Source organism: Vigna angularis, chromosome 6 (genome assembly GCF_016808095.1).
Source record: "Vigna angularis cultivar LongXiaoDou No.4 chromosome 6, ASM1680809v1, whole genome shotgun sequence".
Taxonomy (NCBI): domain Eukaryota; kingdom Viridiplantae; phylum Streptophyta; class Magnoliopsida; order Fabales; family Fabaceae; genus Vigna; species Vigna angularis.
The window spans coordinates 28,758,655-28,771,339 of NC_068975.1; the positions used below are offsets into that span (position 1 = coordinate 28,758,655).

The 12,685-nt window shown below is 32.4% G+C and overlaps 1 protein-coding gene across 1 annotated transcript; it reads left to right on the forward strand.

Annotated features, from left to right (window-relative positions):
• Nucleotides 1-270: 270 nt before the first annotated feature.
• Nucleotides 271-5,711, forward strand: LOC108343451 (prefoldin subunit 3). Its single transcript, XM_017581754.2, has 6 exons — nt 271-464; nt 2,295-2,352; nt 3,088-3,159; nt 4,444-4,563; nt 4,657-4,758; nt 5,357-5,711. The coding sequence occupies exons 1-6, from the start codon at nt 310-312 to the stop codon at nt 5,435-5,437; spliced, it is 588 nt and encodes a 195-aa protein (XP_017437243.1). The 5' UTR covers nt 271-309; the 3' UTR covers nt 5,438-5,711.
• The last annotated feature ends 6,974 nt before the right edge of the window (nt 5,712-12,685 follow it).

Sequence of the window (12,685 nt, forward strand, 5' to 3'; positions counted from 1 at the left end):
GCTTATATTTATTTTTACTCTTAATTTTAATATTTAACTAAATATTTTTTATAAATTACTGACGTCAGACAAACCTGTTCAAAAATTACTCTTTTAGGGATATATTTGAATTTAAAGTGAAATTTACCAAAAAAGGATGATGCTAGTATAAAATAGGTGGTGTGAAAAGTAACTTTAAGAAAAGAAAAAGAACCAAACCTGAGCATGGGCTTTGGTCGTGGCCTAATAGGGAAGTCCACTGATGGACCCAAACTTAAACGACAACTGATAAAGCGTCGTGTGGTGTATTGCGGCGTGTGAGCGTCAACCATGGCTTCTTCGTCTTCAACATCGGGTTCAGGTTCAGGTTCGGCCCTGACGGAGCGAAGAGGAATACCAGGGGCACAATTCGTGGAGGATGTCCAAACTTACCTCACTCAATCGAGCCTCGATGTTGGCTCAGCCCTCGCTTTTCTCCAAGAAAGGTTTTCATCTTCATTTTTCTCTTTTATTCTCTCATTTTCGACATTCTCGAAACCTAAAATTTTAAGGATCTGCTTGTTATTTGTCTCTGGTTGTCTTGATCGTAATATTTTTCGTTCGTAGAGTTTTGTGATTGTATCAGTGTGGTAATTATATCTAAGTTTCAGTTGGTTCTTAGCTAGGTTAATCTGCATTTTTGCGGTGCCTTGTAATTTTTCTTTATAAATTGAGTATGGAACTGGAGGAAATGTGCTAATTTTCGACTCTGAGAAATGTGTGGGGTTTGTGATCTAATGATAGTCAATTTTGCCAATAAAAGTTTTAAAAGAATGTGATAGAGTAAATGATGTGAGTTTATAAGTGGTGAAGTTGGTAGGTATTTCTAAAATTGATTGAGTGTGAAATGACCTTTTTTTATGCAAAGGTGGGAATAGGGATGACAGAACAAGCTGAGCTGAATGTGAGCTGAAGAAGATCAATATGGTTGATTTTTAGGCTGGATCTTTTGGTCTGGATTTTGGAATGGATAGAATTTTTGCATACAACAACAAGAGCCTCCAGTTGGTCAAGTTGGCTACATGGGGAGAAAACTTGTACAACATTAAATGAATTATTACCTCGAAATGAGGAAAGGCTGAATGGCGTAGAAGTTATTTTGGATAAACAATCTCTGTTAGGCTACCTGAAATTATAGTCTGTTTTTATTTTTGTTTCTGTGATTTGAATAGTGGTTAATGAACTATGCAGCTTTTCATGTGACATTGAGGTTGCAATACACGTGATTCTTTTTTAGATCTTTGAAACATGTCAATGCATGATGCTTAAATATTGTCATTCTTTAGATTCATTAATAAGTGTGCAATTTGTATAATCAACCCATTTGTTTGGAGATCCACATTGAGTAGGATAAGTTATCTAATTATATAGTTGAACATTGAGGCTCTTTCATCTAAAGAACTAGTTTTTCGGGTTAGGCTTTCCTTTTGTGCTTAAGTCCTAGCAATTGATATGTTTATTGAGAATTAGAGTATGGAAAGTGATACCTTTAATCTGGATTAAGGTGCAAACTGAATACTAATAGGTGAGTGAAACAGTCAGAGATAAATGAACTTCGATTAGGTTAGTGTCGACTGTGTCTAAGCTGTTGCAGATGTTGGTCCTTAAGGGAGGTGAGAGTGTTAAGTGTCTCACACTAAGTAGGATAAGCTACTTGATGTCATATTTAAGTCTCGTGACTCTCTCCCCTTATGGACTAGTGTTTTGTTTTGAGTTGTACTCTTCTCTTGTGCTTTTGTCCTAACAAATGTTATTAAATGGAGTTTATGTCATGAACCTCCTTCCATCATTATTATTGCAATATGATGTGTTTGACTATTGAACTGAATGGTATGTATGGTAGTGATCTAAACTATTCTCCTTGGTTTCTAACCTTTTAGTTATACCAAAATTGTACCAGACATGGAAAAGGAACTAAATGCCCCCATCATTGCTAAATGACAGTGGGTTTTTCTGCAAATTCCCATAGGCAATTTGTGAAGGAAGGCCTGCAATGGAAGATCCATAGCCTGTAATTACGTGTTTATCTGTCAGAAATTTGGCCATCCACAATTTGTAACACTGGTCTCCATTCTAAATTGTCTACCAAATTCTGCCAATGTGTTAATTATACTATGAAAAATTAATTTTCTCTTGCTCTGAAAGAGGCTTTCAAAACCAAAAGTTCATTTGGAAACTGAAAGAAACGCATATGTGTGAATTTATTTCCTGTTTCCGTGTAAATGCACTCTTATTAGTGTTTGTATGAATTAGGATCCATCATGTTTTCCTTGCAGACTTCAGCAATACAAGGTAGTAGAAATGAAGCTTCTTGCTCAGCAAAGGGATCTTCAGGTTTAATTTCCCTATAAATCTAATAATAGATAATACTTTATGATATTTCTAGATAAGCCACAATGAGACATACTTATAATTTTATGTTATTATTCTTTTGTTGGTGTTTTGTTTGAGAGCTAGAAACATGAAATGAAGAAACGCTTATTGTATTTTAACTTAGAATTAGCAGCACCAATTAAAACTTTAACTTGTCAAAGATCAAGTGTGAATTTGACATTGTTATGCCTGTTTAGGTGTCTGCTGGATGGGATCAAGAAAGCTCTTTTTTCTGTAACACATAATTAATATTACTCATCTTGGGACTTGTGCCATGGTTCTAATTCTATAGTTTTTGAAACATATATGGGATTTAACCAGAACAAACAGTTGGGTTCACGCCTAGTGGCTTAGTTGAGTTGCATTGACGCCATGTAGATTGGTAGGTTTAAATTCCAAACTAAGTTGTATATATTTTTAATTTTGGCGATTCCTAATTGTCTAGGCTTCATATTTGAAGTAGAATGCTGGTATAGGATGGACTTAAAACAATCTTATTGATTTATTACCAATTGCTAGTTTTAAAATTTCAACTAAAACAAGAAAATGTTCCGGTTTTATTCTATTTTGGAAAAAATATGCAAACCTAAAATGATTCATCTAAAGTTACTCTAAGGTGAGTATATCCAATATTTTTTTCTTTAGTAATCTAACCTGCCTATTGCAGTGACACTTTTTTTCTGTGGTTGTTGTCAGGCAAAGATACCGGATATTGAAAAGTGCTTAGATGTTGTTGCTACATTGCAAGCTAAGAAGGGTACTGGTGAGGTTCGTCTTGAGCCTGATTTTCTATAACAAACTATATCTAAACAAGTAATAATTGTAAAAATTATTTAGGTAAAATATACCCTTAGTTATTATCTTGCAAAGTGTCAAGATATTATTGGTCGTTAACTTTTATCAGACAGCTGAACTCTGAAATTGTATGTATATTATTCTGTCAATACATATAGTTATCCGGAAAAAATATGCCATCATTTTGTGGTCGTGACCTTTGTTTTAGATATATCCTTTTATTTTTTTCTTGTTGGCAGCTAGCGTGTAGTTTCCTTCTTTCCATGAAAAGTTGCCAGTTCAGGTCCACATGTTTAATTCTTGGGCTTCATTGCTGCTGCTTATCTCAATTTTCTAGTTATATGGAATCTATTTGTACACGTTCTTTTGATTTATTTTTTATTTTTTGGTTATAGTTTTATGTCAGGTTTATACTACATGATAAAGTTCTTTCTGTCTGTTGGGATTTGCGTATCATCATCCCCTATAGTTGATTCCAAGTCTCAAGCTATTGGACTCTGCTTTTGTGTTAATGCCTTCACATTGTGCACAATTTGGCGGGTCTAAAACAACAAGGATGTACATATACTTTCATATATGTAAAATCTGGCAGGTCTGAAACAAGGATGTGCAAAATTTGTGTACAACAAGGATGTGCTAAATTTGTGCTTAGTTGTGTAACTTTTGGATTGGGAAGACTACAGTAGAGGAAACAATGGAATAAAAGAAAAAAAGATATAAAATGAACCCTATGAAAGAGGACTGATGTTGGACTGATATTCATGTACAACAAGAAGCTTTTGTTCATTATATGCTAGGTTTTCATTTGTATTTGGGAGATTGTCTCCTGAACACATATATCTACCACTCAGCATATCTGCACATGCACAATAGTAAAGAACTCAGAATAATAAAGCATTATTAATAAATGCTTGTTTGGTCCATCATTGAACAGTCTCTTACACATGTTAATGTAAACTCTGTATAACTTGGTCTGTGTCCAGTCCACTCTGATGAGATTTTGGAATGCAGTTTTGGATATCACTTTCCCTTCAGTCCCAGTCACCTCCCTGCCACCCAAATTTCAGGCTCAGTTGTTGCTATGAAGTCCTTAGTTATTATTGTAAATCAATTTCTCATCATATTGCATGTCATTAATAGTTTAATATTGAGCATTTGTTCATACAACCTTTGTATTTCTAGTAAACTTTTTAAAGATTTTACTGCAAGTGAAAAGCGTTAGTTATGTTACAAACTTGTATTTGAATTTAAATACAGGAACTACTTACTGATTTTGAAGTATCAGAAGGCATATATTCACGAGCACGCATAGAAGAAACTGATTCGGTGTGCTTGTGGCTGGGAGCAAATGTTATGCTTGAATATTCATTAGAAGAGGTATTTGTATGTTAGTTTTTAGGTGTTATTTCTGTTCTGTTTCTTTCCCATCCCCCACCCCCTATATAAATAAAGCATATATTTCTGTTTCAGGCTACAGGTCTTCTACAGAAGAACCTGGATAATGCTAGAGCCAGTTTAGAAGTTCTGATTGCTGATCTTCAGTTCTTGAGGGACCAGGTGACAATCACTCAGGTCAGCTTGCTAACTATGGGTTCCATACGCCTCTGCATTTTCCACACCTTCCCATTTAAAGCAAATAAACATAAGAACATTGAGCTTGTATAGCAGCATGGCGAAAGGCCGTTTAATGCCTTTAGGGGAAGTTTTCAGCAGGAGGGATAGACTGTAGGAAGGTAGAACATAAAAAAGGAATTGAAAATTGAGATAAAATGTTTTATTTCACTGGTCAGTTTTCGGCAAAGAAAATGATAAATTTTGATTTGAAATGGAAAAACAAGCGAGTGAAAATGATTTAATCTGGATCTTCATGTTGAATATGGAAAAGTACACTCACAAACAAACAATGAAAAACAGTGACTCATTTCCATTCATTCCTTCGTTTTCTTAAAACAAGCGTACAAAGATGCCCAGTCAGCATTTTCTAGACTCTCATTTTCGCATCTTTCATGCACATCTTATCTTTATATCACGCGTTTGAGACACTTGAACCGCTTTTTGTATATTGCACAAAGGTTGTTGAGAATGTGTATCGGTAATCTATCATCCAATCTTTTCACAGGGTTCTTGGAAATAATTAATTCTAGTTATTGATATATATGTATTTTATCAGGTTACAATTGCTCGCGTGTATAATTGGGATGTGCATCAACGGAGAATTCAACAGGCTGCTGCTCCAACTGCTCAAGAGTAAAATGGATAATTTATTCACACCTAGATCTAAAATGTAGCACTTATACATTTTCTTTAGAGTTTGATTTTTATCTCTAGCCAATTTATAATTTAGATAAATTGCGGTTTTCTCTGTCTCCGGTTCGGTTTCACCACAGTAGACTAAGAGGAACTATATTTATGTTGGCTGTTGTCTTGGTCTCTTGTAAAATGCCCATATATTAGGTTGATGGGAAAGTTTTGTTCGGTGTGATCATATGGATATATTTTACTCTAATGTGGTTTTACTTGTTTAAGTTTCTATTGCTGATGCTAATTTTAGTTGTCTCTGAGTAAGCCGAGTTTGAGTCCAAATTCTGCATCTGATAGATAATCATAAAGGCCCCACAGAAAGCTTCGTTTGTGAATGAAATCCATCGACTAAACAACGCTGAATAAAACGGGACAAGACATCGCTATCGATTGCTCTCTAGTGATGTCAGTGTCATCTTATCTTTCCTCGTAGATCTGGACGGTTTCTAACGAAATATTAAATTTCTAATCTTAGTCAGGGGTGAGATGATGCCAGGTTTGATTTATGATCCAGTCAACTGGTCTACTGACACAGTTCATGAAAGTAACGGAATAATAGAAAACTGAGATATTCAGGATCTATTCTCAAAGCTCTACCTGTTTGAATGACATGATATGCGAGTTTGGTTGAGTGGTGCTGTTCATTTCCCCAAACAGGTTTCTGTCCTGCTTTCAAGCGTTCACATGAAGTTCATATTCATACTAAGTAGTCAATTTTTTTTTGCGTAGACTTTACATTGGGAACCATTGATAATGGGTATCTGCATTCTAAACATACCCTATCCATGTAAAGTGTGAACCAGAAAACCCAATAAGTTTAATAAGGTCAGCCTTTACTCATTAGGGTGAACTGAACCACCTGCTCCTATTGTCTAATAGCTTCTGTGAATTGGTCCTGTTTGATTTATTAAGGTAATCATAAATTGTGATTTTGGAGTAAAATTGATTTTAAGATATAAAATTTTGTTATCTAACACTAATATGTTAAACTAATTTTAGCTCAACTACTCTCAGTGTGTATGGCAGCAATGAATGAAAGATGTGAAATGGTATGCATTTGAAAATACAGTCAAAGTTTAAACTGCTGAATAAAAAACACGTCAGTATCTTAAAGTAATCGTTTCCTGTTCCAAGCTATACCAAGTGTCTAACCATATAATCTTATACTGTATCTCTTTTTTAAGTTTAAAGCCAACTTATCTTGCTTTCAGTTTACAGTGTAACAGTTGAAGTGTTGTCTTGATGACGATGCCGGGTAAAAAAAATATAGCAGTCTTGGTGGCCAAAATATGGGTCACAGCTAATGTATGAATTTGGTAAGTAGGGTTTTTGTAGCTTGAATAAAATATATTGGCAGGGTCAAACCTAAATATATTTCCAAGAACACTTCAAGGTATAGCTATGGTTGACCTCGTTAGATGGGACCCTTCCCTATTTATTGGCTGGACCCAGACCTTAACTGAAGTCGGGTCATAGTCAATACCACCCTTCCACACGAGTTTCCATAAGTGAAATGAATCGAGTTAGTTGAAATTTTAAGTTCTGATTTAGTTTGAGAAAAGAAAAAAAGGTTTTGAAGATTGATTCATTTGCCCAAAAGAATCACAAAGGTTGAGCTCACCTTGTTGCTGTAAGTTTCTCTCTACCTATCTTTGATAATGAAATCTCCGCAGACCATTATTGAGCACAATTTCGAGTTGAGAAAGTTATAAATGTGTAAAACATCAACTTTTCTTTTTCTTTTTTTCTTCTGAACTTCACTTTCATACACTAAAAATTTCACATCATAGTAATTGAGACTAAACATAATTTATAGACATTTTACTCTGTTCATCCATTAAGATATACATATACATTAGAGAAAGGGGTTTAAGTCACTCTTATGCTAATCTATAAAAATGTTTCACATACCTTAGACATCAAATAATAGTTCATAAAGACCCTCATTAACCCATCATTTGCTAATAATAAGAAAATCATGATAGACCATTTAACATAAAAAAACAAATAAAATCAATTAACAATGGCAAGGAATTCAAATTTAAGAATATAACAAAAATTAGACAATTTCTCCAAGAACAATGATGTAAACTAAGTTAAATTTTGGTTAACTAAATTTAAATTCATATTTACCTAAGTGATCTTTTTTAAAAGGAAGTTAAGTTTTAAATCATTCAGTTACTACTGTGATCCACATGCAACAAATAACAAAATAAAAAACTGAAAATATGAGAAGAAATGTGAAAATTCACTTAATAGATCAATTACCTGTCAAATGTGAAAGAGAAAATTATAAAAGATTCTCTTAGGATATTTGAATAAACTAGGAAAAAATAAATTTTAAAGAAATAGTGATTTACAAAGAATTATTTTTTTAATAATCTTATAAATTTAATTTAATTAAAATATTTTTAATTAACATTAAATATTTTTTCTCTGAATCCATAAAAATAAGTTTTTACGTAGCCACGCTTGAACTTTTCTAAAGTGAATATTTACTTTAGAAAGAAAATAATTTTATTAAAAAAAAGTAACAAATTCTATTGCGGTGCATATAAAAACTATAGATGTTGCGTCCCTTTCTTTAATTTCGCCCCCCAATTTTCATACTTTCTTTCTAAGAAAATACTCCCTCTTCTATTATTTATAACTCTCAAATTTAAAAGGAATGCATATTTATTATTATTATTATTATTATTATTGTAAGCCATAAATCTTAACGTGGCTTGTATTAATTATTTTAGCCAAAATAACCTAACTAATATGATATGAGAGAGTCCATTGACAAATATCTAAAAGACCATTAATAGCAAACACAATTAAAAAAAAATATAAATTTAGGACAAATTTATTGCTAACAACTAAACTAACTACTCTTGAGAAAAAAAAAACTTAATTAACTACTTTCTTTTAGAGTTGTCAAAATGGGTCACGAGCCAACTCGGCCCACCACGGGTTCGAACTGGGTTAGATTTGAAAAAATTATATTTTTTTTACGGGTCAGATTTAAACTCGGCTCACTTAAACCCGGTTCATGCGGGTTGGTCCACCCATCAACCTAATTTTATTTTATTAAAATTTAATTTTAATTTTATAAAAAAATATTTATTATTTTTTTTGCTTGAAAAAATTATTTAAATTATTTATTTTCAAAATTAATTAAACACTCTTATTGGGAGTGAAATTTTGGATGAAATTTGTTCAGATTTGAATTATATAAATTTTGTAAAATTTTTTTATTTGAAAAAAATTATAATTAATCAAGCTAGTGAGCCAACCTGTTTATCCACCAACCCGTGGTGGGTCAGGTCGGATTCGAATTTTTTTGACTCACTAATAAATGAGTCGGGTTGGATTGACTCACTAAGTGATCAACCCGTTATGAGTCGGGTCGGATAAAGAGCTCTATATAATTGAGAAGTAAAGAGTGAGTATTAAACAAAAATAAGCTGAACTAATGCGTTAAAATTATAAATTATATTTAACACCTGTATATTAAGAAAATATGAGGATTGAAGAAGAATATTATAATAGAAATATTAAAATTATATAATATTTTATAAATGAAATTCTTTAATATGTCCTTTTAAATATACTTTATTACGTAAAAGAAGATCTACATTACTTTTTAAAACGTTCCTGGAATGAAAATATTGTTTGCTTTTAACTTTTTGTTTGTAGTATGAGATTTTCATATGATTTTATAATTTTTGCATCTTTATGGATAGTTTTAAAACTTTAATAAGCAGTAAATATCTTTCTAAACTTAATATAGAATAATAAATTTTAACTATTTTTTCTAGTGGCGTCCCTAGAAAAATATTTTCCAATTAACTTGGGATACAATTTCTAATGATTCTATTTATTATTATTTTAATTCTACGGAAAAAGTTCCTTTTTGATTTTTTTATTATCAAAAATGGCATAATTAATTGCTATTAGTTAACTATTTCAATTGGACTATACGTTATTATTATTATTATTTTGTCGTGGTATTTGAGTATGGAATAGAAGTGTATTATCTACACTTGTAAAATATTTTTATGGTTCAGAAAGAGTCAAATGATTTTGAACGGAAACACTTTGTTTTTAGATTCCAAAGGAAATGACAAAAAGATAACTAAAACCTTCTCCAATTTCTAGAAAACAACCGTTGACTGTGCCATTTTCCAATTTATTTATTTATTTTATTCTTTTGTGGTTACGTATATATTCCTCAATTCTCGGTCTAATGAAAACATTCACATTAATTTTAAAGAAAAATCTAAGTCAGGAAAAAAATGAGAATACAATAAATTCAAATAAAGTTATTTTCTGATTTTCAATTTTACCTGAAAATGAGGTTTTCTTAATCTTAGGCATTCCAAAGTCAATTGGTGTATTTAGTTTTTATTATGGTTAAATACTGGTGACCAAACAATTGTTTTAATTTTATAGTGTATTGGAAAATAATAGTTAAGTTTGGAATTGGTCATCTTCTCTAGTAAATGAATTAAAAAAGAGTTTATTTGAATAGATACATAAATATTCGCACATAATGCCATCTAAATCATCATATTTGTGGCACTCTTTAGTTTTTTCCTAGTCGCTGCTACTTCACTAACTTTATTCTCTTTTTTCTTTTTTTTGGTATTTTTTTCTAACTCATTCGTTATTGAATCAAATTATCTCAAAGTTGTTATTGAATTGTGTTTATGTTGAAATGAGACCAAGATAACCGTTTGAAGAGTTTCTGTCTCTACTCCTTGCTTCCTGTTCCAGATAACCGATCAGTGTAAGAGAGTGACCTGTAAAATACACTCTAACGTTCAACTCAGAATTTTTCTTAGGCCTTTTGTAATTCAATAGTGAGAAAAAGTAAATTTTACCTCGAAATTAAACCCTTATTTATAGAGTTTAAAAGAATCTAATCAATTAATTTACCTCTTAATGATCATTAATGTAAAAATTAATTGTTTAACACTAGCCGTTGTGACATTAATAGAGTCTTAACTCTGTTCAACGGTTGTCGGGACCTAGCGGTCATGATTGTTACCAATGAGGAGCATTGGTCTCTTAAAGCTACTGTGAAATTTTGATGATGATAAAAGCTGAAGAATTAAAGACTCTAAATGCATCTTTGTTAAACGCATTTTGTAGAAACAAATGTATAGGATAAAATGTAATGATGTAAAAACTCTTAGAAGTTTTCGTATTTAGTGAGTCATTGCACAAATAATCGATTATCAGGAGGAATAATCAATTATCATGAGCTAGTTTAGAAGAGAGTTGCTTGCGCCAATAATCGATTATTACACAGAATAATCGATTATCACTGTTTCATTTAATTCGGTCCAAGTCTCTGGAATAATCGATTATTGCTCAGGATAATCGATTATCACTTTTTTGAAAACCCCATAACGGACACAAATAATCGATTATCACTTATGATAATCGATTATCAGTGGCAGTTGGGAGATGTCTTTTCAGTTTTTGATCATGCACGAAACTAGGCTTATAAATAGAGGTCTTCACAGCTCTTAGAAACTAACTTTTCAATTGAGAGTATTAGAGCTTTGTGCCTAAGGGAAGCTCTCTGTGAGTGAAAAGGATCTATGCCATTTTGAGAATACAGTTTGTCTGAGGAAGTTCTCAAAGTGATAGAGTGCTTTTGTCTGGTCTTGTGAATAGGAGAAGCTCGCGCTTTGTGTGTCAAAGGTCGGAGCAGTTCTCTTCAAGTTGACAGAGCTGTTGCTTCCGGTTCGTGCGTCGAAGGAAGCTCTTTCGGTTCGTTTGTCGAAGAAAGGTGTTTTCTATTCTTTGCTCATTTCATTTATCTTGTAATCTGTACAACTATATTTTTAGTGAACGACTGGACGTAGAATCTTTTGATTCGAACCAGGATAAAAATTCAGTGTTGATTTTCTTGATCCCTAAACTCTTAGCACATCAACTGTTCGATAAAAGTTTGCTAAGAAAATCAATTTTTGAAACCAACTATTTTAACTTGTGTTGTGATCGTTACACGCTTTCCGCTATCTATATTTTATTTCGCTGCACGACTCTATAACGGTACCGATTGTTCCCACAATTGGTATCAAAGCTTGCTTTGATAGTTTTTCAAATTTTTCGAAAATGGGCGGTCATTACCAAGTTTATGCTGAGGGTGCTTCTATTGATAGACCTCCTTTGTTTACGGGAAAATTATGCGTTTTGAAAAGTAAGAATGCAAATATTTTTGGAGTCTATTGACAAGGGTATTTGGGAAGTTGTTATGAATGGACCAATTGTTCCCACTATTTTTGTAAATGATATGCAGGTAGAAAAACCATTTTTACAATGGACTATGGATGAAAATAGAATGGCACAATATGATGTTAGGGCTAGGAACATAATTTTATCTGCACTAACCCTTGATGATTTTTTCAAAGTTTCTGTTTATGAAAGTACTCAGGAAATGTGGGAATTTTTAAGAGTCACTCATGATAAAGTCACAGATGTTGTTAAGTTGACGTTGTCTGATTCAAGCTCCTCAAGCTCAAACAATTCAAATGAGCAGGAAAATCTATGCTTAATGGCCAACAATGAATCATCTAAAAGCCAACTCTTGAAGAAAAAGAAGGACAATCAAGGCTCCTCATCAAGCTTTAAATGTTATGGATGTGGTGAAAGAGGCCATATAAAAGCCGCTTGTCCAATTATCAAGAAAATTCACAAAAAGAAGAAGGTCCACATTGCTTGGGTTGATAATGACTCAAGTAGTTCAAGTGATTCTGTTGAAGAAGCAAACTTATGTTTGACAGTTAATGTTGATGACACTGCAAGCCAAGTAAGTTGTTCTAATTCTGAATCTAGTGAATTTGATTTGCAAAAAGCTTTTCTTGAATTGCTTGATGAATCTGAAAAATTGAATGCTGCTCATAAAAATTTGAAAAAGGAATTTAAAGAATTGCGAATTAAATATGAGAAGGCATTAGATGAGGAAGTAAGTTTGAGAAATAAAATTTGCAACTTGGAAATGAAAGAGTCTTCAAATGTTGAACATCCTGTTGAATGTCTTTCATGTAAGAGTCATATGCTTGATATTGATATTCTTGAAAATCTTCTTGAAGTTGCAACTGGAAATAATAATGTTGAAATGCCTATAACTGTTAGAAAGGTTTATAAAAACAAAAGTGTTTTTAAAAGTAAGAACAAAATTAAAAGAACCCGTAGGGTA